General features: G+C 50.8%; 1 protein-coding gene across 1 annotated transcript in view; it reads right to left on the reverse strand.

The window, feature by feature from the left end:
* LOC140428672 (adenylate cyclase type 8-like) overlaps nt 1-25,531 on the reverse strand; it is a 377,241-nt gene that overhangs the window by 180,458 nt on the left and 171,252 nt on the right. The window contains exon 5 of the mRNA XM_072515387.1: nt 445-572. Coding sequence (XP_072371488.1) covers nt 445-572 — 128 coding nt within the window. The remainder of the gene's footprint in view (nt 1-444; nt 573-25,531) is intronic.

Consider the following 25,531-nt stretch of genomic DNA (forward strand, 5'->3'; position numbering starts at 1 on the left):
GGTAATGGGTGCCTGGAACTCGCTGCCGGAGGAGGTGGTGGAAGCAGGGACGATAGTGACATTTAAGGGGCATCTTGACAAATACATGAATAGGATGGGAATAGAGGGATACGGACCCCGGAAGTGTAGAAGGTTTTAGTTTAGACGGACAGCATGGTCGGCACGGGCTTGGAGGGCCGAAGGGCCTGTTCCTGTGCTGTACTTTTCTTTTCATCTGAGGAAGGAGCAGCGCTCTGAAAGCTAGTGACATCGAAACAAACCTGTTGGACTTTAACCTGGTGTTGTAAGACTTCGTACTGTGCTCACCCCAGTCCAACGCCGGCATCTCCACATCACATACTTTTCTTTGTAACAGAACATCGTCTCTAAACTTAAAAAAGCCACAGAGGAAGATAAATGATTGATTTTTGTTTTGTAAGTGAAGTGAAGTGTCTGTTTTCTTACCGAATTGCCCGAATCATCCCCAGGCCAAGTTCCACACAGCAGTGGGCATGATCGTCCCGTGGTACAGGCACTCCTGAAACAGCGTAGTAGCAGTCACCCAGAATCTTTATTCGCATACAGTTGTGATCCTGTTGAGCACAAGCAGAGTGTTTAAATCAATCGTTTTTATGATGAATGTGCCTTTTTCTGAAGAGTTTTCCTTTCCTGATTCAAATAATTGTGCAGTGACGAGACACTCAGAATAGAGTTCTTCAGCCGACAGATTATCCCAGGGACGGTCTGGCCCACCCAGTAAAGCAGAGAAAATGGGAGCTCTCCACCTGCCCTCCAGCTGGGCCGGTTTCGATCTGCAGTCAGCCCCTCATTCTGGCCTCCTGGACATTCCCAATTCTAATTGTTCTCCCTGGAAGCCATGTCTTCAGTTGCCTCGGCCACAGGCTCAGGAATTCCCTCTCTGCCTCTCGACTTCATGTTGTTCCTTTAAGACCTACCTCTTTGATCAACCTTTTGGTCATCTAATCTAATAGCTCCTTATGTGGGAGGGATGATTACTGAATGAAGCATGAAGTGAGGCCATATGGGCTGAGCTGAGAAATTAAAAAGGGACAGTCACGCCATCAGGACTGTACTAGGCCCCAAATGGAGAAACGTTAGGAGTGCAGATATGGAGACAGATTTCAGAGCGCAACAATAGTGGAGCAATAATAGTTCGGGACTATAAAGATGCATCTTCACAGCCTTCATTCGTGAAAACAAAAGATGCATTTTGGTGGGCCTAACATAGGGCTGAAATATACCGTAAATGGCAAAACAATTAGGGATATAGAAAGTCAGAGAGATCTGGGCGTGCAGGTCAACAGATCTTTGAAGGTGGCAACACAAGTGGACAAGGTCGTCAAGAAAGCTGACGGAATGCTTGCCTTCATTGGACGGGGCATCAAGTATAAAAACTGGCAAGTCAGGCTGCAGTTGTATAGAACCTTGGTAAGGCCGCACTTGGAATATTGCGCACAATTCTGGTCCCACACTACCAGAAGGATGTGGAGGCTTTGGAGAGGGTGCAGAGGAGGTTTACCAGGATGTTGCCTGGTCTGGAGGGTGTTAGCTATGTCGAGAGGCTGAATAGACTCGGACTGTTTTCAAATGGGTTAGGTGGGGCTACTGGGTTACTGGGCTAGGGTGGAGGCGTGGGATGCTCTTTCCAAGGGCCAGTGCAGATTCGATGGGCCGAATAGCCTCCTTGTGCACTATAAATTCTATGATTCTATGATTCTATGATTAGAACGACAGAGGTTGAGGGGTGACCTGATAGAGGTCGACAAGATTATGAGGGGCATGGATAGAGTGGATGGGCAGGCACTCTTTCCCAGGGTGGAGGGGTCAGTCACCAGGGGGCATAGGTTTAAGGTCCATGGGGCAAAGTTTAGAGGAGATGTGCGAGGCAGGTTTTTTACACAGAGGGTGAGTGCCTGGAACGCGTTGCCAGGGGAGGTTGTGGAAACAGATACATTAACGGCGTGCAAAAGGCATCTTGACAAACACATGGATAGGATGGGTATAGAGGGATACGGCACAAGGAAGTGCTGAGGGTTTTGGCCAAGGTTGGTATCATGTCCGGTACAGGCTTGGAGGGCCGAAGGGCCTGTTCCTGTGCTGTATTGTTCTTTGTTCTTTAATATTTATTATTAATAATTGCCTCTTTGCCTTAATTCTGAGTCCTGATTGGTCGCACATGCCATGTGTTCCTTACTCTGCTGTGCTGCTCTTAAAGCAACCCTCGCCACATCCCTCCCACTTTAGTCTTTTATACAATCTTCAATAATTGATTTACTCAGTTCTAGATACTAACAAAACATTATGTACAGGTGTTGGGCAATTATAAATCGAGTCTTTGAAGGTTTTTTCTGTTCCATGTCCAGCAGTGTAATTCTACAGTCTGAGATGCTTCCACAGGATTGACATGAATAGGAATATAAATAACGGTTGCCACTTTTTGCTTCCGTGGAGACATCAGTTATGGTGATTTTGGGTCAATCGGGCACTTTGGTGATTACGGGTTCGGAAACGTTTCTCGATGGTAACACTGACTGCCGGAGCGTCTCTCTGCTCCTCATGTGCTCCACGTGTTTACAAAGAATCCATCCCTCCACATCCACTTGGTAACAATAATTCCGGGGATCCAACTTGACCCACTGCCGAAGTTTCTCACAGATACGGCTTCAATTACCGGAAATTTGCCGTACTGTGTGAATCCTGGCTTGCTTTCTGATTACTCTGTCTGGCTTCTACCCTCCCTGGTAAATTTGGAAACACGAGGCTCTCGTTCTGAAACATTTCATTCACCATTCTGCTGGTGGAACTGCCGGCCGTTGTTGAGTGTGGAGGTGGGACGGCAGCGAAGGAGGAACGGGGATGCTTTCGTTTCCAAGATTCCTCCTCACAGTTTCCTTAGGCCAAACCTGAAAGTTTGGGCAGCACTCGAGCCAAGTCCGTTTGATGCTGATGGTTAGGCACAGTTTGAATGTCTTCAATATCGTTGAGAGTGGTGAAGTTTTGAAACTCAACACTTGTAAATATGGCTCCATGGTCTGATACTCTGACTTCAGACAATCCATGAGTTAAAAAGCATTGGTGTGATCTTTCAAAGGTAGCACGCGACCCAGGAAGCCCCTGCCTGCGCCCCAAACCCGGATAAAAGACCCCACGCGAGGACCCAAACGTACTGCAAGGTAGACCCGTCCTCGCAGAACACTGGGGCCCGGCCGGATCGTAAACTATGCTCCTCTGGTAACCCTAATAGCTCAGCCAGTCCACCGGATCCTGCCAGACGCAATCACCGACCTTCCAAATGGTCAGACTTCTCTCAGCACCCGGGACCATCCAGCAGCAGCCGCCGACCGAGGAAGCGAGGGAAACGCGGCGGTCTGCAGGTTAGACTGAAGCAACGCGGATCCAAGACCCCTCTCCCCAGCATACTCCTGGCAAACGTCCAAGCGATCGAAAACAAGCCGGATGAACTTAACGCCAGACTTACCTCTCAGAGGGAAGTAAGAGACTGCTGTGTGCTCTGTTTCACAGAGACATGGCTCACCCCTGCCTCACCGGACTGTGCCGTACAACATGAAGGCTTCTCAATTCACCGGGTGGACCGCACGGCATCATCAGGCAAAGCGAAGGGTGGAGGGGTTTGCCTCCTCATCAACTCCTCCTGGTGCTTGGATGTGGCGACCCTGGCGACCTACTCCCGGACCTAGAATACCTGACCGTGAAGTGCCCCCCATACTATCTTCCACGGGAGTTCACTTCAGCCATTATCACAGCGGTCTACATCCCACCCCAGGCAGTAGTGAGGAAGGCGCTGGACGAACTATACACAGTAATAAACAACTACGAAACAGAACACCCGGAGGCCTTGTTCATCGTGGCCAGAGACTTCAACAAGGCCAACCTCAAGAGTGTACTGCCAAAATTCCACCAGTACATCTCCTGTCCCACCAGGGGCGACAACACTCTTGACCACTGCTACTCAAAAATCAAGGGCGCCTACCGTTCCATCCCCCGACCGCACTTTGGGAAATCAGACCATAAGACGGTGCTCCTTCTCCCGGCATACAAGCAGAAACTCAAGCGGGAGAATCCAGCTAAGAAGGTTGTGCAGTGCTGGTCCGAGGAGACAGAAGAGCTCTTACGTGACTGCTTAGAGACAGTGGACTGGTCCATATTTAAGAACTCAGCGACCAACTTAAATGAGTATGCCACCACCGTCACAGACTTCATCAGCAAATGTGTGGACGACTGCGTGCCAAAGAAAGCAGTACGTGCGTTCCCCAACCGGAAACCATGGCTCAATCACGAGATTGAGTCCCTACTGAAGGACAGATCTGAGGCCTTCAAGGCAGACGACTCTGACCTGTACAAGAAATCCAGGTACGACCTCCGCAAAGCCATCAGAGATGCCAAGAGAGAATATCAAACCAAGCTAGAGTCACAGACAGACTCTCGGCAGTTGTGGCAAGGACTAAACAACATAACGGGCTACAAAGCGAAGCCGAACAGTATCTCTGGCAGCAGCGCACCCGTCCCCGATGAACTCAATGCATTCTGTGCTCGGTTCGAGCAGGAAACCATCGATCCGCTGGCGAGTGCCCCAGCAGCCCATAATTCACCCATACCCACCATCACAGCTTCCGAAGTCAGATTGGCCTTCCTGAAAGTGAACCCTCGGAAGGCGATGGGACCGGACGGGATCCCTGGTCGTGCACTCAGAGCCTGCGCGGACCAGCTGGCAGAGGTATTTGCGGACATCTTTAACCTGTCCCTACTCCACTCCGAGGTCCCCACCTGCTTCAAGAAGACCACCATCATAGCGGTGCCAAAGAAGAACCAGGCAACGTGCCTCAATGACTAGCGTCTGGTGGCATTGACATCGATCGTAATGAAGTGCTTCGAGAGGTTGATCATGAGGCACATCACCGCCATATTCCCAGAATGCCTTGATCCACTGCAATTCGCATACCGCTGCAACCGGTCCACATCAGACACCAATACCCTGGCCCTACACTCATCCCCAGAGCATCTCGACGACAAGGACTCCTACATCAGAATCCTATTTATTGACTACAGCTCCGCCTTCAACACCATAATCCCAGCCAAGCTCATATCAAAGCTCCAAAACCTGGGACTTGGCTCCTCCCTCTGCAACTGGATCCTCGACTTTCTAACCCACAGACCACAATCAGTAAGGATAATCAACAACACCTCCTCCACAATAGTCCTCAATACCGGGGCCCTGCAAGGCTGCGTACTTAGCCCCCTACTATATTGCCTATACACACACGACTGTGTGGCAAAATTTGGCTCCAACTCCATTTACAAGTTTGTTGACGACACGACTATAGTGGGTCGGATCTCGAATAACGATGAGTCAGAATACAGGAGGGAGATAGAGAACCTAGTGGAGTGGTGTAGCGACAACAATCTCTCCCTCAATGCCAGCAAAACTAAAGAGCTGGTCATTGACTTCAGGAAGCAAAGTACTGTACACACCCCTGCCAGCATCAACTTGGCCGAGGTGGAGGTGGTTAGCAGTTTCAAAGCCCTGGGTGTGCATATCTCCAAAAATCTGTCCTGGTCCACCCACGTCGAAGCTACCACCAAGAAAGCACAACAGCAGCTATACTTAATCAAGAAACTAAGGAAATTCGACATGTCCACATTAACCCTTACCAACTTTTACAGATGCACCATAGAAAGCATCCTATCAGGCTGCATCACAGCCTGGTATGGCAACTGCTCGGCCCAGGACTGCAAGAAACTTCAGAGAGTCGTGAACATCGCCCAGTCCATCACACGAACCCGCCTCCCATCCATTGACTCCATCTACACCTCCAACTGCCTGGGGAAAGTGGGAAGCATAATCAAAGACCCATCCCACCCGGCTTACTCCAGCAGAGGGCAGCAGAGCGGAGCCGCTGATTGGCTGTTGCGGGGAACATTTGCATCAGTGCATTGTGGTCACTGTATCCAGAAAGTGTACTTGAGCAAGACACCCTCCATGTTCAAGTGATCCAGCAGAGAGCAGCAGAGCAGAACCGCTGATTGGCTGTTGCGGGGGAAATTTGCATCAGTGCATTGACGTCACTGTATCCAGAAAGTAGTTTGTAGAGGAGCTGTTGTCAAGTGACAGTTAAACCCCAAACACTTCCGTGTTTCCCTCCCTACCTCCTCCTCTCACCAAATAAAACCAATCACTGTAAGGATCCCAGCCGACTAAAGATCAAGAGGGAGACTCGAGGGCAGGTAGATGTAGAAAGAAGTTGAACCGTGACATCACAGCCAGCAGGTAAGTGATTGGCTGGTGACTGGGAAGTAGTTTTTCTTTTCCCTGAGGTGTGTTGATAAGATAAGGTTTTTCTATTTCCATTTTCTTTTTTTATCGTGTGATTGGTAACAATTTTTCTTTTTTTTTTCCTTTTTCATTTATCTACAATTTGATATTATAGTTGGACTATGTTAAGCTTAAGATTAAAAATGGCAGGAGATCTCAGACCCATGTTATGCTCCTCTTGCTCAATGTGGGAGCTCAGGGACGTGGCTGATGTCCCTGGCTCCTTCACGTGTGGGAAGGGTGTCCAGCTGCGGCTCTTGTTAGACCACATGACTGCTCTGGAGCTGCGGATGGACTCACTTTGGAACATCCGCGATGCTGAGGAGATCGTGGACAGCACGTTTAGCGAATTGGTCACACCACAGATTAGAATTGCTGAGGAAGAAAGGGAATGGGTGACCAAAAGGCAGAGGAAGAGTAGGAAGGCAGTGCAGGTGTCCCCTGTGGTCATCTCCCTCCAAAACAGGTATACCGTTTTGGATACTCTTGGGGGAGATGACTCACCGGGGAAGGCAGTAGTAGCCAGGCTCATGGCACCATGGCTGGCTCTGCTGCACAGAACGGCGGGAAAAAGACTGGCAGGGCTATAGTCATAGGGGATTCAATCGTAAGGTGAATAGACAGGCGTTTCTGTGGTCAAAAACGGGACTCCCAAATGGTATGTTGCCTCCCGGGTGCAAGGGTCAGGGATGTCTCAGATCGGCTGCAGAACATTCTGAAGGAGGAGGGTGAACAGCCAGTTGTCGTGGTGCAAAGAGGCACCAACGATATAGGTAAAAAACGGGATGAGGTCCTACAAGCAGAATTTAGGGAGTTAGGAGCCAAGTTAAAAAGTCGGCACTCAGAGGTAGTAATCTCAGGATTGCTACCAGTGCCACGTGGTAGTCAGAGTAGAAATGAAAGAATAGGCAGGATGAATGCGTGGCTTGAGAGATGGTGCAGGAGGGAGGGGTTCAGATTTTTGGGACATTGGGACCGGTTCTGGGGGAGGTGGGACTACTACAAATTGGACGGTCTACATCTAGGCCGGACTGGAACCAATGTCCTTGGGGGTGCTTTTGCTAACCCAGTTGGGGAGGTTTAAACTAATGTGGCAGGGGGATGGGAACCAAATGAGGAGGTTAGTGGACAGTAAGGAGGTAGTAACTAAAGCCTGTAAGGAACTAGATCATGAAGTCAGCGTGACTAAGGGGAAGAGTAGGCAGGGAGCAGATGATGAACGCAAAGGGACAGGTGGTCTGAGGTGCATTTGTTTTAATGCAGGAAGTGTAGTAGGTAAGGCAGATGAACTTAGGGCTTGGATTAGTACCTGGGAGTATGATGTTATTGCTATTACGGAGACTTGGTTGAGGAAGGGGCATGATTGACAACTAAATATCCCAGGATATCGATGCTTCAGGCGGGATCGAGAGGGAGGTAATAGGGGAGGTAACTGCTGGGAGGTAAGTCTGTCCTTTAAAAGCACTTGTCTTTGCAGGGGCAGGCCAGTCGATTTCGGCGGGAGAACAGCTGGTGAGTCAGTTTCAGCGGGAGCAGTGCGGAAGTGGCTGCTGGGAGGTAAGTCTGTCCTTTAAAAGCACTTGTCTTTGCAGGGGCAGGCCAGTCGATTTCGGCGGGAGAACAGCTGGTGAGTCAGTTTCAGCGGGAGCAGTGTGGAAGTGGCTGCTGGGAGGTAAGTCTCTCCTTTAAAAGCACTTGTCTTTGCAGGGGCAGGCCAGTCGATTTCGGCGGGAGTGGAGCTGGCTGGTTAGTCAATTTCAGCAGGAGCTGAGAATTTTTTTTAAAAATTAGTGTTTTAGGCGGGAACAGGAAGTCGACCCGCGGACGTCTGGGAAGACCCTCACCAATAAATTCTGGTGGAGAGGAAACCCGAGACACTACACGTGTAATGTCTCCCACCCGCCCTCCTCCTCTAACCTAATAATAAAACCCATTGGTGTGAGGTAAGTACCATATTTTATTATTATTATTATTTTTTAAAATTTAATTTAGTTGTTAGCCAGATCTTGGTAGAAAGCTAGAGGGATGGCAGGGAAGGGAGTGCAATGTTCCTCCTGCAGGATGTTTGAGGTGAGGGATGCCGTTAGTGTCCCTGCTGATTTTACCTGCAGGAAGTGCTGCCATCTCCAGCTCCTCCAAGACCGAGTTAGGGAACTGGAGCTGGAGTTGGAAGAACTTCGGATCATTCGGGAGGCCGAGGGGGTCATAGATAGCAGCTTCAGGGAATTAGTTACGCCAAAGATTGGAGATAGGTGGGTAACTGTAAGAGGGACTGGGAAGAAGCAGTCAGTGCAGGGATCCCCTGCGGTCGTTCCCCTGAGAAACAAGTATGCCGCTTTGGATACTTGTGGGGGGGGGACTTACCAGGGGTAAGCCATGGGGTACGGGCCTCTGGCACGGAGTCTGTCCCTGTTGCTCAGAAGGGAAGGGGGGAGAGGAGCAGAGCATTAGTAATTGGGGACTCGATAGTCAGGGGCACAGATAGGAGATTTTGTGGGAGCGTGAGAGACTCACGTTTGGTATGTTGCCTCCCAGGTGCAAGGGTACGTGATGTCTCGGATCGTGTTTTCCGGGTCCTTAGGGGGAGGGAGAGCAGCCCCAAGTCGTGGTCCACATTAGCACTAACGACATAGGTAGGAAAGGGGACAAGGATGTCAGGTAGGCTTTCAGGGAGCTAGGATGGAAGCTCAGAACTAGAACAAACAGAGTTGTTATCTCTGGGTTGTTGCCCGTGCCACGTGATAGTGAGATGAGGAATAGGGAGAGAGAGCATTTAAACACGTGGCTACAGGGATGGTGCAGGCGGGAGGGATTCAGATTTCTGGATAACTGGGGCTCTTTCTGGGGAAGGTGGGACCTCTACAGACAGGATGGTCTACATCTGAACCTGAGGGGCACAAATATCCTGGGGGGGAGATTTGTTAGTGCTCTTTGGGGGGGGTTTAAACTAATGCAGCAGGGGCATGGGAACCTGGGTTGTAGTTTTAGGGTAAGGGAGAATGAGAGTATAGAGGTCAGGAGCACAGATTTGACGTCGCAGGAGGGGGCCAGCGTTCAGGTAGGTGGTTTGAAGTGTGTCTACTTCAATGCCAGGAGTATACGAAACAAGGTAGGGGAACTGGCAGCATGGGTTGGTACCTGGGACTTCGATGTTGTGGCCATTTCGGAGACATGGATAGAGCAGGGACAGGAATGGATGTTGCAGGTTCGGGGTTTAGGTGTTTTAGTAAGCTCAGAGAAGGAGGGAAAAGAGGGGGAGGTGTGGCGCTGCTAGTCAAGAGCAGTATTACGGTGGCGGAGAGGATGCTAGATGGGGACTCGTCTTCCGAGGTAGTATGGGCTGAAGTTAGAAACAGGAAAGGAGAGGTCACCCTGTTGGGAGTTTTTTATAGGCCTCCTAATAGTTCTAGGGATGTAGAGGAAAGGATGGCGAAGATGATTCTGGATAAGAGCGAAAGTAACAGGGTAGTTATTATGGGAGACTTTAACTTTCCAAATATTGACTGGAAAAGATATGGTTCGAGTACAATCGATGGGTCGTTTTTTGTACAGTGTGTGCAGGAGGGTTTCCTGACACAATATGTTGACAGGCCAACAAGAGGCGAGGCCACGTTGGATTTGGTTTTGGTAATGAACCAGGCCAGGTGTTGGATTTGGAGGTAGGAGAGCACTTTGGGGACAGTGACCACAATTCGGTGACGTTTACGTTAATGATGGAAAGGGATAAGTATACACCGCAGGGCAAGAGTTATAGCTGGGGGAAGGGCAATTATGATGCCATTAGACGTGACTTGGGGGGGATAAGGTGGAGAAGTAGGCTGCAAGTGTTGGGCACACTGGATAAGTGGGGCTTGTTCAAGGATCAGCTACTGCGTGTTCTTGATAAGTATGTACCGGTCAGGCAGGGAGGAAGGCGTCGAGCGAGGGAACCGTGGTTTACCAAGGAAGTGGAATCTCTTGTTAAGAGGAAGAAGGAGGCCTATGTGAAGATGAGGTGTGAAGTTTCAGTTGGGGCGATGGATAGTTACAAGGTAGCGAGGAAGGATCTAAAGAGAGAGCTAAGACGAGCAAGGAGGGGACATGAGAAGTATTTGGCAGGAAGGATCAAGGAAAACCCAAAAGCTTTCTATAGGTATGTCAGGAATAAGCGAATGACTAGGGAAAGAGTAGGACCAGTCAAGGACAGGGATGGGAAATTGTGTGTGGAGTCTGAAGAGATAGGCGAGATACTAAATGAATATTTTTCTTCAGTATTCACTCACGAAAAAGATAATGTTGTGGAGAATGCTGAGCCCCAGGCTAATAGAATAGATGGCATTGAGGTACGTAGGGAATTCTGGACAGGCTGAAAATAGATAAGTCCCCGGGACCTGATGGGATTTATCCTAGGATTCTCTGGGAGGCCAGGGAAGAGATTGCTGGACCTTTGGCTTTGATTTTTATGTCATCATTGGCTACAGGAATAGTGCCAGAGGACTGGAGGATAGCAAATGTGGTCCCTTTGTTCAAAAAGGGGAGCAGAGACAACCCCGGCAACTATAGACCGGTGAGCCTCACGTCTGTAGTGGGTAAAGTCTTGGAGGGGATTATAAGAGACAAGATTTATAATCATCTAGATAGGAATAATATGATCAGGGATAGTCAGCATGGCTTTGTGAAGGGTAGGTCATGCCTCACAAACCTTATTGAGTTCTTTGAGAAGGTGACTGAACAGGTAGATGAGGGTAGAGCAGTTGATGTGGTGTATATGGATTTCAGCAAAGCGTTTGATAAGGTTCCCCACGGTAGGCTATTGCAGAAAATACGGAGGCTGGGGATTGAGGGTGATTTAGAGATGTGGATCAGAAATTGGCTCGCTGAAAGAAGACAGGGCAGGTGTCCACCAGACAGGTGGTGGTTGATGGGAAATGTTCAGAATGGAGTACAATCACAAGTGGAGTACCACAAGGATCTGTTCTGGGGCCGTTGCTGTTTGTCATTTTTATCAATGACCTCGAGGAAGGCGCAGAAGGGTGGGTGAGTAAATTTGCAGACGATACTAAAGTCGGTGGTGTTGTCGATAGTGTGGAAGGATGTAGCAGGTTACAGAGGGATATAGATAAGCTGCAGAGCTGGGCTGAAAGGTGGCAAATGGAGTTTAATGTAGAGAAGTGTGAGGTGATTCACTTTGGAAGGAATAACAGGAATGCGGAATATTTGGCTAATGGTAAAGTTCTTGAAAGTGTGGATGAGCAGAGGGATCTAGGTGTCCATGTACATAGATCCCTGAAAGTTGCCACCCAGGTTGATAGGGTTGTGAAGAAGGCCTATGGAGTGTTGGCCTTTATTGGTAGAGGGATTGAGTTCCGGAGTCGGGAGGTCATGTTGCAGCTGTACAGAACTCTGGTACGGCCGCATTTGGAGTATTGCGTACAGTTCTGGTCACCGCATTATAGGAAGGACGTGGAGGCTTTGGAGCGGGTGCAGAGGAGATTTACCAGGATGTTGCCTGGTATGGAGGGAAAATCTTATGAGGAAAGGCTGATGGACTTGAGGTTGTTTTCGTTGGAGAGAAGAAGGTTAAGAGGAGACTTAATAGAGGCATACAAAATGATCAGGGGGTTGGATAGGGTGGACAGTGAGAGCCTTCTCCCGCGGATGGAAATGGCTGGCACGAGGGGACATAACTTTAAACTGAGGGGTAATAGATATAGGACAGAGGTCAGAGGTAGGTTCTTTACGCAAAGAGTAGTGAGGCCGTGGAATGCCCTACCTGCTACAGTAGTGAACTCGCCAACATTGAGGGCATTTAAAAGTTTATTGGATAAACATATGGATGATAATGGCATAGTGTAGGTTAGATGGCTTTTGTTTTGGTGCAACATCGTGGGCCGAAGGGCCTGTACTGCGCTGTATTGTTCTATGTTCTATGTTCTATGTAGGGGTGGAGGAGTTGCATTACTGGTCAGAGTGGATACCACAGCTGTGCTGAAGGAGGGCACTATGGAGGACTCGAGCAGTGAGGCGATATGGGCAGAGCTCAGAAATAGGAAGGGTGCGGTAACAATGTTGGGGCTGTACTACAGACCTCCCAACAGCGAGCGTGAGATAGAGGTACAAATATGTAAACAGATTATGGAAAGGTGTAGGAGCAACAGGATGGTGGTGATAGGAGATTTTAATTTTCCCAACATTGACTGGGATACACTTAGTGTCAGAGGTCTAGATGGAGCAGAATTTGTAAGGAGCATCCTGGAGGGTTTTCTAGAGCAGTATGTAAATAGTCCAACTCGGGAAGGGGCCATACTGGACCTGGTATTGGGGAATGATCCCGGCCAGGTGGTTGAAGTTTCAGTCGGTGATTACTTTGGGAATAGCGATCACAATTCCGTAAGTTTTAGAATACTCATTGACAAAGACGAGAGTGGTCCTAAAGGAAGAGTGCTAAATTGGGGAAAGGCCAACTATACCAAAATTCGGCAGGCGCTAGGGAATGTGGATTGGGAGCAGCTGTTTGAAGGTAAATCCACATTTGATATGTGGGAGGCTTTTAAAGAGAGGTTGATTAGAGTGCAGGACAGACATGTCCCTGTGAAAATGAGGGATAGAAATGGCAAGATTAGGGAACCATGGATGACAGGTGAAATTGTGAGACTAGCTAAGAGGAAAAAGGAAGCTTACATAAGATCTAGGCGACTGAAGACAGACAAAGCTTTGGAAGAATATCGGGAATGTAGGACCAATCTGAAACAAGGAATCAAGAGGGCTAAAAGGGGTCATGAAATATCTTTAGCAAACAGGGTGAAGGAAAATCCCAAAGCCTTTTATTCATATATAAGGAGCAAGAGGGTAACTAGAGAAAGGGTTGGCCCACTCAAGGACAAAGGAGGAAAGTTATGTGTGGAGTCAGAGAAAATGGGTGAGATTCTTAACGAGTACTTTGCATCAGTATTCACCGAGGAGAGGGACATGACGGATGTTGAGGTTACGGATAGATGTTTGATTACTCTAGGTCAAGTCGGCATAAGGAGGGAGGATGTGTTGGGTATTCTAAAAGGTATTGAGGTGGACAAGTCCCCAGGTCCGGATGGGATCTATCCCAGGTTACTGAGGGAAGTGAGAGAGGAAATAGCTGGGGCCTTAACAGATATCTTTAGGAGATTTAATAATGGGAGATGAGGAAATGGCTGAGGAACTGAACAGGTTTTTTGGGTTGGTCTTCACAGTGGAAGACAGAAATAACATGCCAGTAACTGATGGAAATGAGGCTATGACAGGTGAGGACCTTGAGAGGATTGATATCACCAAGGAGGTAGTGATGGGCAAGCTAATGGGGCTAAAGGTAGACAAGTCTCCTGGACCTGATGGAATACATCCCAGAGTGCTAAAAGAGATGGCTAGGGAAATTGCAAATGCACTAGTGATAATTTACCAAAATTCACTAGACTCTGGGGTGGTCCTGGCGGATTGGAAATTAGCAAACGTGACACCACTGTTTAAAAAAGGAGGTTGGCAGAAAGTGGGTAATTATAGGCCAGTGAGCTTAACTTCGGTAGTAGGGAAGATGCTGGAATCTATCATCAAGGAAGAAATAGCGAGGCATCTGGATGAAAATTGTCCCATTGGGCAGACGCAGCATGGGTTCATAAAGGGCAGGTCGTGCCTAACTAATTTAGTGGAATTTTTTGGGGACATTAACAGTGCGGTAGATAACGGGGAGCCAATGGATGTGGTATATCTGGATTTCCAGAAAGCCTTTGACAAGGTGCCATGCAAAAGGTTGTTGCATAAGATAAAGATGCATGGCATTAAGGGGAAAGTAGTAGCATGGATAGAGGATTGGTTAATTAATAGAAAGCAAAGAGTGGGGATTAATGGGTGTTTCTCTGGTTGGCAATCAGTAGCTAGTGGTGTCCCTCAGGGATCAGTGTTGGGCCCACAACTGTTCACAATTTACAGAGATGATTTGGAGTTGGGGACCAAGGGCAATATGTCCAAGTTTGCAGACGACACTAAGATAAGTGGTAAAGCAAAAAGTGCAGAGGATACTGGAAGTCTGCAGAGGGATTTGGATAGGCTAAGTGAATGGGCTAGGGTCTGGCAGATGGAATACAACATTGACAAATGTGAGGTTATCCATTTTGGTAGGAATAACAGCAAAAGGGATTATTATTTAAATGATAAGATATTAAAACATGCTGCTGTGCAGAGAGACCTGGGTGTGCTAGTGCATGAGTCGCAAAAAGTTGGTTTTCAGGTGCAACAGGTGATTAAGAAGGCAAATGGAGTTTTGTCCTTCATTGCTAGAGGGATGGAGTTTAAGACTAGGGAGGTTATGCTGCAATTGTATAAGGTGTTAGTGAGGCCACACCTGGAGTATTGTGTTCAGTTTTGGTCTCCTTACTTGAGAAAGGACGTACTGGCACTGGAGGATGTGCAGAGGAGATTCACTAGGTTAATCCCAGAGCTGAAGGGGTTGGATTATGAGGAGAGGTTGAGTAGACTGGGACTGTACTCGTTGGAATTTAGCAGGATGAGGGGGGATCTTATCGAAACATATAAGATTATGAAGGGAATAGGTAGGATAGATACGGGCAGGTTGTTTCCACTGGCGGGTGAAAGCAGAACTAGGGGGCATAGCCTCAAAATAAGGGGAAGTAGATTTAGGACTGAGTTTAGGAGGAACTTCTTCACCCAAAGGGTTGTGAATCTATGGAATTCCTTGCCCAGTGAAGCAGTAGTGGCTCCTTCATTAAATGTTTTTAAGATAAAGATAGATAGTATTTTGAAGAATAAAGGAATTAAGGGTTATGGTGTTCGGGCCGAAAAGTGGAGCTGAGTCCACAAAAGATCAGCCATGATCTCATTGAATGGTGGAGCAGGCTCGAGGGGCCAGATGGCCTACTCCTGCTCCTAGTTCTTATGTTCTTTGCAGCATCCTTGAACACGGGTGAGGTACCGGAGGACTGGAGAATTGCTAATGTTGTCCCCTTGTTTAAGAAAGATAGCAGGGTTAATCTAGGTAATTATAGACTGGTGACCCTGACGTCAGTGGTACGGAAGCTGCTGGAAAAGATACTGAGGGATAGGATCTATTCCCATTTGGAAGAAAATGGGCTTATCAGTGATAGGCAACATGGTTTTGTGCAGGGAAGGTCATGTCTTACCAACTTAATAGAATTCTTTGCGGAAGTGACAAAGTTGATTGATGAGGGAAGGGCTGTAGATGTCATATACATGGACTTCAGTAAGGCGTTTGGTAAGGTTCCCCATGGTAGACTGATGGAGAAAATGAAGTCTCATGGGGTCCAGGCTGTACTAGCTAGATGGATAAAGAACTGGCTGGGCAACAGGAGACAGAGAGCAGTAGTGGAAGGGAGTTTCTCAAAATGGAGAACTGTGACCAGTGGTGTTCCACAGGGATCCGTGCTGGGACCACTGTTGTTTGTGATATACATAAATGATCTGGAGGAAGATAGAGGTGGTCTGATTAGCAAGTTTGTAGATGACACTAAGATTGGTGGAGTAGCAGATAGTGAAAAGGACTGTCAGAGATTACAGCAGAATATAGATAGATTGGAGAGTTGGGCGGAGAAATGGCAGATGGAGTTCAATCCGGGCAAATGCGAGGTGATGCATTTTGGAAGATCCAATTCAAGAGCGAACTATATGGTAAATGAAAAAGCCCTGGGGAAAATTGATGTACAGAGAGATCTAGGTGTTCAGGTCCATTGTACCCTGAAGGTGGCTGTGCAGGTCAATAGATTGGTCAAGAAGGCATACGGCATGTTTTCCTTCATCGGAAGGGGTATTGAGTACAAGAGTCGGCAGGTCATGTTACAGTTGTATAGGACTTTGGTTCGGCCACATTTGGAATACTGCGTGCAGTTCTGGTCGCCACATTACCAAAAGGATGTGGATGCTTTAGAGAGGGTGCAGAGGAGGTTCACCAGGATGGTGCCTGGTATGGAGGGCGCTAGCTAAGAAGAGAGGTTGAGTAGATTAGGATTATTTGCATTAGAAAGACGGAGGTTGAGAGGGGACCTCATTGAGGTCTACAAAATCATGAGAGGTATAGACAGGGTGGATAGCAACAAGCTTTTTCCGAGAGTGGGGGACTCAATTACTAGGGGTCACGAATCCAAGGTGAGAGGGGGAAAGTTTAAGGGAGAGATGCGTGGAAAGTTCTTTACGCAGAGGGTGGTGGGTGCCTGGAACACATTGCCAGCCAAGGTAGAGGCGGGCACGATAGTGTCATTTAAGATGTATCTGGACAGATATATGAATGGGCAGGGAGCAGAGGAATACAGATCCTGAGAAAATAGGCGACAGTTTTAGCTAGAGGACCTGGATCGGCGCAGTCTGGGAGGGCCGAAGGGCCTGTTCCTGTGCTGCAATTTTTCTTTGTTCTTTGTTCTTTTTATCATATCATAGAATTTACAGTGCAGAAGGAGGCCATTCGGCCCATCGAGTCTGCACCGGCTCTTGGAAAGAGCACCCTACCCAAGGTCCACACCCCCACCCTATCCCCATAACCCAGTAACCCCACCCAACACTAAGGGCAATTTTGGACACTAAGGGCAATTTATCCTGGCCAATCCACCTAACCTGCACATCTTTGGACTGTGGGAGGAAACCGGAGCACCCGGAGGAAACCCACGCCGACACGGGGAGGACGTAGAGCCTCCGCACAGACAGTGACCCAAGCGGGAATCGAACCTGGGACCCTGGATCTGTGAAGCAATTGTGCTATCCACAATGCTACCGTGCTGCCTCACACTTCCAACATCTTCCATCGGGCAGGAGACACAGAAGTCTGAGAACACGCACGAACAGACTCAAAAACAGCTTCTTCCCCACTGTCACCAGACTCCTAAATGACCCTCTTATGGACTGAGCTGATCTCTCCACACATCCTCTCTACCGTGTCGTACTACACTCCGTGTGCTTCACCCGATGCCTGCGTCCATTGATTAACATTGCGTATTTTATGTTTGCCCTGTTATGTATTTTCTTTTCATGTATTAAATGATCTGTTTGAGCTGCTCGCAGAACAATACTTTTCACTGTTCCTCGGTGCACGTGACAATAAACAAATCCAATCCAATCCCTTCACCCTCAGCGCGATATCTAACTGCTTCTTGGAAACATACAATGTTTTGGCCTCAACTACTTCCTGTGGTTACAAATTCCACTGGCCGACCACTCTCTGGGTGAAGAAATGGCTCCTGATCTCTGTCCGAAATGATCTCCCCCGTATCCTCAGACTGTGCTGGTCTCCCCCGCTGAGGGGAATCACTAAACATCTCTGTTACCTCAAATTTTTTCCTTTCGACATCAAAATGTTCCTTCATCTGAGCCCTCCTTAATTATTTCCCTTTGCATTGTAGCGGGGGTGAGGGGCTGGTGGCAGGGGGTTTGTAGTGTTGGAGGGCTGGGATTTGCAGTGTGTGTGCGGCGCAGAGGGAGGGTGCCGTTGTGGAGATGGGTAGTTGGCGTCCTGGACAGGGGGCTGTTGACAAACATGAAGGTGAAGCAGGCAATGAATGAGGCCCTGAGGGACATATGGCCGAGTTACAATCAGGAGGGAGCGAGTGAAGGCAGTGAGGAAGTATTGTGCCGAGAGAGACAGCGGGAAAAGGGAGGATTGATGAAACGATTGATTAGAGACAATCCAGTGAGATCAATCATTTCCTTTCAGTCCAGTGACCAGGTTGTGGAATAATGCTGCACATGTTAACATATTGCCCTCCTGCTTGCTCGGCTGTTCAGTCTTTGCCAGTGAACCACTGGTGCAGTACAGCTTGTTCTCTGCTGTTTTCTCACTGCACCATCTCTGCTTGAAAACTCGGGATTCCTGGTGGATTCCTCGTTTCCCAAATATCTTCCCAGGGCTCCACAGTCTTGCCTCTTTCTTTTGACCGTCAAAGAAATATGTGTGATGATATGCATCACTGTAAAGACAGAAGGGGTTATTGTAATTACATGCAGACTAGCTAGACACTAGAGGGAGCACCAGAGACATGACACACAGACACTCAACCAATAGATCAGGTAGATAGGACACGACCAATGGGCATTCACGACACACACACAGGTGACACGACCAAAGGAGGGCATTACACCAACCCATATATAAAGGACACAACACACATGATCTTCCTCTTTCCAGTGGAGACAGTCAGTGAGTACAGACACAGGGTTGATTCAATATTACACCCACCACGTGGATTGCAGCAACTGGTTAGTCAGTCTGGGTAGCTATAGTAGGATTAGCAGTAGTGTCGAACCCGAGTAGGAGAAGTGTAAATAGTTTAATAAACGTGTTGAAGTTATCTCCACGTCTGAACCTTCCTTTGTCAAGTGCACCACAAGGAAGCCGCTTATGTTACACCGAGAACATAACAAGACATGGTACCAGGACTGAACTGTTTCAATCCACATAGCCATACCTCAGTGTACAGTGACAACCAGCAACGATACCCAGGCAAGATGTCAGAGATCCCTGTTCCGCAGCAGCTCCAGTGCCAAGGCGATCTCCGCGAAAACTGGCGGGCATTCCGGCAAAGGTTTGAAATCTTCCTGGTAGCAGCCGACCTACAGGATGTGGCCGATGCTGAAAAAACAGAGCTTCTCCTCACCATCGCCGGTGCCAGAGCAGAAGAAATCTTTTAAAAATTCAAGCTCTCCAAAGGGCAAAACAGGAGCGACTTCCAGGCAGTCCTGGACAAATTTGGTATATACTGTGAGGAAAACACACTCCAACCAGCTGAAAACGGTAAGAGAAGCGCCAGTACTCACCACGAGGCCGAGATCCCGGAGCAGAGAACAATTTTGATCGGCGGCCATCTTTATAAAGGTACTGCACGTGTGCAGTTGTGCGAGAAGCGCACAGAACAGGAACAGCGGTATGCGCATGCGCAAACGCTTCCTACCCCTGACGTCACATGCGTCATGACATCAGAGCCCCCAAACCACACCCATTTAAAGGGGAAATGTCCCAAATCACGAAAAAAATCTTTTAAAGCTGTAAAACGAGCTTCTTTCACCTGGAATGACAGCACAATGCCTCAAATTCAACCAGGAACTGAAAGTAACCTCCGCAAAACCCTGCAACAAGCAGTTAGCACCGCCCAAAGCGATGACACAGACCGTGAATACTCCGACACCGACCGTTATTTTTTCTCTGGACATCGCGAGCCCCATGCCAGCTCCGACACAAACTGATGATATGGTCCAAGAGGACTGCGACTCGGACAAAGGTTTTTTCATTAGAAATGGCGACCCCGTACTAAATCCGACCCAGACGCGGATTCAGTCTTCGGATTTGAGGATCTTCAGCCCAGCAGATATGACATCCTGACTCGTGAGTGCAGGATTATGCTGCGGCCTGACACCAAGAGACAGAGAGCGGTACAAGCCCACAGAGAGCGGCCTGCTGCCTCACAGAGAGTGGTCCACACACCGTGAAGGGTCCCCGGCTCCACACAGAGAGCGGTCCACGCACCGTGAAGGGTCCCCGGCTCCACACAGAGAGCGGTCCACGCACCGTGAAGGGTCCCCGGCTCCACACAGAGAGTGGTCCACGCACCGCTCAGGGTTCCCGACTCCACGATAGAAGACAGGCAAGACTCCCCCGCAGTCCTTGCACACACAAGACGTGACTCCAGTGTCACAAGCCTCCGCAGCGAGCTCGTGGACAGACTCCACGATAGAAGCAACGCAAGACTCCAAAGCACAGTCCTTGCAGGAACAAGACCATGAGGGTCTAGCAACCTCCTCTGACCAACTAGCAGCAGACGATGCAAGTCTGCCTCGCTCAAGTAAACAGCAAGAAGACTACGACAGTCTACCACGCTCCAGTGCACAGCAGGACAACCATGACGGTCTATCAAGCTACAGTGAAAAACAAAGCGACTATGACAGTCCAAACCCAAATGAACAACACAGCGACTATGACGGTACACCCACATTGTCTGAACCACAAGGAGAAGACTCTGACAGTATACCCAGCCCAAGTGAACAACAAGAAGCTATTGAGGCTCTATGCACTGTATGTGAGACGAGTGACGACAGTATCCCACTTCCCATGCAAGATGTGCAAAGTGACAGACCTCAGCTAGTGTGTACAGAGGCACTCGGCAATCACTGTGAGACCACTGGTGAGTCCGGTGACACCATGATACTTCCACCCTCATTCGCTCGAACCTCTCCACAAGTCAGTGCATTCCTGCATGTTCCGACTCCAGACGTGCAGCTTCAAGAAATCTCAGCTGACTCCAGTGAACCTGCTAAGACGCCGGACGGGGAGCATCAACAAACCAACACTGACTCAGTTAAAACAGACCAGACTCCAGATGGGGAGCAACCAAACGCCGACTCTGATTCACGTAAGCCGGACTGTACTCCAGACAGGGAGTGCCGCAACCTCAGTGACGGCACGCTCAGGGTGATGACAGCGACAGGAGATGGATCACTTGACAATTACACTGGGTCAGTAATAACAAGCAGCGGCTACAGTCCAAGAGGAATACACCAATAGTCACCACAGCTATATCCACACATCCTTTCCACACCAGCAGTGCAGCCAATGACAGCTCATGCTGGACACACCCAGTATTCAGGCAGGCAGCAGCCAGCAGTCTATGCAGCATATTCTCAAACAGGCCAGCACTACGGATTGCCCACTAATGGAATCAAGACCGAAGGAGGACGACCGCCAGCGCAATCTGCACTACAGACTGGATGCCTTAGTTACAGCCCAGGATTTGCTGCAGCCCAGCCTGGCCAGACGGCATATTCCTATCAGATGCAAGGTTCTAGTTTCACACCATCACCAGGTATTTATGTGAGCAGCAATTCTGTTTCCAATTCGACAAGCTTCAATGGTTCTCAGCAGGATCACCCTTCCTGCACAGCACGTGGCCAGAACCAGTATGTACTGTCTTATCCAACTTCAACATATGGCACATCCATGACCTCGAATGATACTGTTGATGGTACCTCTTCAACGTCAACACCTTATCAGCTACAAGATGCCATCCGACAGCACCATCACAAACATCGGGGAAAAAGACTCCAAATCAGACAGCGAAGTGATTGGACCGCTTCTTGGTTCCTGGTACACAGGGACACCGACGGCCTTCACAAGGACATGCCGCCATCAAACCCACCACCCCACCAAGAGAGACATTTGACCATGATGATTGAAGGGTTTTGGACTCGCACATTTGATTTGGACTTATTGTTTAATCACTGACTTGTACAGACCATAACTTATCTACCTGTTTTTTGTTCAATTTTTTAAAAGTGTACAGAAAATATATAACATGTAAAAAGGGGGATGTGGTGATATGCATCACTGTAAAGACACAAGGGGTTAATGTAAATACATGTAGACTAGCTAGACACTAGAGGGAGCACCAGAGACATGACACACACACTCAACCAATAGAACAGTTAGATAGGACACGACCAATGGACATTCACGATACACACAGAGGTGACACGACCACAGGGGGGCATTACACCAACCCATATATAAAGGACACAACACGCATGATCTTCCAATATGCACCTCTCCTTTAAGATGCAACAGGCCCGTCAGGTAGTTGCCTCAGCAGCTGCCTCGCGATTGTCAAGCATCTGCAGGGGATGTGTCTAACCAGACAGTTCCTCAGGAGCCAGTGCCCCCCCCCCCACCCCTCTCACTGACACAGGAGCCAGTGCTGTTATCCCCCCCCCACCCCTCTCACTGACACAGGAGCCAGTGCTGTTATCCCCCCCCCCCCACCCCTCTCACTGACACAGGAGCCAGTGCTGTTATCCCCCCCCCCCACCCCTCTCACTGACACAGGAGCCAGTGCTGTTATCCCCCCACCCCACCCCTCTCACTGACACAGGAGCCAGTGCTGTTATCCCCCCCCCCACCCCTCTCACTGACACAGGAGCCAGTGCTGTTATCCCCCCCCCCCACCCCTCTCACTGACACAGGAGCCAGTGCTGTTATCCCCCCCCCCCACCCCTCTCACTGACACAGGAGCCAGTGCTGTTATCCCCCCCACCCCTCTCACTGACACAGGAGCCAGTGCTGTTATCCCCCCCCCCCACCCCTCTCACTGACACAGGAGCCAGTGCTGCTATCCCCCCCCACCCCTCTCACTGACACAGGAGCCAGTGCTGTTATCCCCCCCACCCCTCTCACTGACACAGGAGCCAGTGCTGTTATCCCCCCCCCCCCACCCCTCTCACTGACACAGGAGCCAGTGCTGTTATCCCCCCACCCCACCCCTCTCACTGACACAGGAGCCAGTGCTGTTATCCCCCCACCCCACCCCTCTCACTGACACAGGAGCCAGTGCTGTTATCCCCCCCCCCCACCCCTCTCACTGACACAGGAGCCAGTGCTGTTATCCCCCCCCCACCCCTCTCACTGACACAGGAGCCAGTGCTGTTATCCCCCCACCCCACCCCTCTCACTGACACAGGAGCCAGTGCTGTTATCCCCCCACCCCACCCCTCTCACTGACACAGGAGCCAGTGCTGTTATCCCCCCCCCCCCCACCCCTCTCACTGACACAGGAGCCAGTGCTGTTATCCCCCCCCCACCCCTCTCACTGACACAGGAGCCAGTGCTGTTATCCCCCCCCCCCACCCCTCTCACTGACACAGGAGCCAGTGCTGTTATCCCCCCACCCCACCCCTCTCACTGACACAGGAGCCAGTGCTGTTATCCCCCCACCCCACCCCTCTCACTGACACAGGAGCCAGTGCTGTTATCCCCCCCCCCCCCACCCCTCTCACTGACACAGGAGCCAGTGCTGTTATCCCCCCCCCACCCCTCTCACTGACACAGGAGCCAGTGCTGTTATCCCCCCCCCCCACCCCTCTCACTGACACAGGAGCCAGTGCTGTTATCCCCCCACCCCACCCCTCTCACTGACACAGGAGCCAGTGCTGTTATCCCCCCCCCCACCCCTCTCACTGACACAGGAGCCAGTGCTGTTATCCCCCCCCCACCCCTCTCACTGACACAGGAGCCAGTGCTGTTATCCCCCCCCCCCCCACCCCTCTCACTGACACAGGAGCCAGTGCTGTTATCCCCCCCCCCCCCACCCCTCTCACTGGCACAGGAGCCAGTGCTGTTATCCCCCCCCCCCACCCCTCTCACTGACACAGGAGCCAGTGCTGTTATCCCCCCCACCCCTCTCACTGACACAGGAGCCAGTGCTGTTATCCCCCCCCCCCACCCCTCTCACTGACACAGGAGCCAGTGCTGTTATCCCCCCCCCCCACCCCTCTCACTGACACAGGAGCCAGTGCTGTTATCCCCCCCCCCCACCCCTCTCACTGACACAGGAGCCAGTGCTGTTATCCCCCCCCCCACCCCTCTCACTGACACAGGAGCCAGTGCTGTTATCCCCCCCCCACCCCTCTCACTGACACAGGAGCCAGTGCTGTTATCCCCCCCCCCCACCCCGCTCACTGACACAGGAGCCAGTGCTGTTATCCCCCCCCCCCACCTCTCTCACTGACACAGGAGCCAGTGCTGTTATCCCCCCCCCCCTCTCACTGACACAGGAGCCAGTGCTGTTAACCGCCCCCCCCCCCCCCACCCGCACCTCTCTCACTGACACAGGAGCCAGTGCTGTTATCCCCCCCCCCCACCCCTCTCACTGACACAGGAGCCAGTGCTGTTATCCCCCCCCCCCACCCCTCTCACTGACACAGGAGCCAGTGCTGTTATCCCCCCCCCCCCACCCCTCTCACTGACACAGGAGCCAGTGCTGTTATCCCCCCCCCCCACCCCTCTCACTGACACAGGAGCCAGTGCTGTTATCCCCCCCCCCCCCACCCCTCTCACTGACACAGGAGCCAGTGCTGTTATCTCCCCCCCCCACTCCTCTCACTGACACAGGAGCCAGTGCTGTTATCCCCCCCCCCCCACCCCTCTCACTGACACAGGAGCCAGTGCTGTTATCCCCCCCACCCCTCTCACTGACACAGGAGCCAGTGCTGTTATCCCCCCCCCCCCCCACCCCTCTCACTGACACAGGAGCCAGTGCTGTTATCCCCGCCACCCCTCTCACTGACACAGGAGCCAGTGCTGTTATCCCCCCCCCCCCACCCACCTCACTGACACAGGAGCCAGTGCTGTTATCCCCCCCCCCCCACCCCTCTCACTGACACAGGAGCCAGTGCTGTTATCCCCCCCCCCACCCCTCTCACTGACACAGGAGCCAGTGCTGTTATCCCCCCCCCACCTCTCTCACTGACACAGGAGCCAGTGCTGTTATCTCCCCCCCATCCCTCTCACTGACACAGGAGCCAGTGCTGTTATCCCCCCCCCCCCCCACCCCTCTCACTGACACAGGAGCCAGTGCTGTTATCCCCCCCCACCCCTCTCACTGACACAGGAGCCAGTGCTGTTATCCCCCCCCCCCACCCCTCTCACTGACACAGGAGCCAGTGCTGTTATCCCCCCCCCCACCCCTCTCACTAACACAGGAGCCAGTGCTGTTATCCCCCCCACCTCTCTCACTGACACAGGAGCCAGTGCTGTTATCCCCCCCCACCCTCTCACTGACACAGGAGCCAGTGCTGTTATCCCCCCCCCACCCTCTCACTGACACAGGAGCCAGTGCTGTTATCCCCCCCCCCACCCCTCTCACTGACACAGGAGCCAGTGCTGTTATCCCCCCACCCCTCTCACTGACACAGGAGCCAGTGCTGTTATCCCCCCCCACCCCTCTCACTGACACAGGAGCCAGTGCTGTTATCCCCCCCCCCCACCCCTCTCACTGATACAGGAACCAGTGCTGTTATCCCCCCCCCCACCCCTCTCACTGACACAGGAGCCAGTGCTGTTATCCCCCCCCCCCCACCCCTCTCACTGACACAGGAGCCACTGCTGTTATCCCCCCCACCCCTCTCACTGACACAGGAGCCAGTGCTGTTATCCCCCCCCCACCCCTCTCACTGACACAGGAGCCATTGCTGTTATCCCCCCCCACCCCTCTCACTGACACAGGAGCCAGTGCTGTTATCCCCCCCCCCCCACCCCTCTCACTGACACAGGAGCCAGTGCTGTTATCCCCCCCCCCCCACCCCTCTCACTGACACAGGAGCCAGTGCTGTTATCCCCCCCCCCACCCCTCTCACTGACACAGGAGCGAGTGCTGTTATCCCCCCCCCCCACCCCTCTCACTGACACAGGAGCCA

The sequence above is a fragment of the Scyliorhinus torazame genome, chromosome 1 (genome assembly GCF_047496885.1).
Source record: "Scyliorhinus torazame isolate Kashiwa2021f chromosome 1, sScyTor2.1, whole genome shotgun sequence".
NCBI classification, from domain to species: domain Eukaryota; kingdom Metazoa; phylum Chordata; class Chondrichthyes; order Carcharhiniformes; family Scyliorhinidae; genus Scyliorhinus; species Scyliorhinus torazame.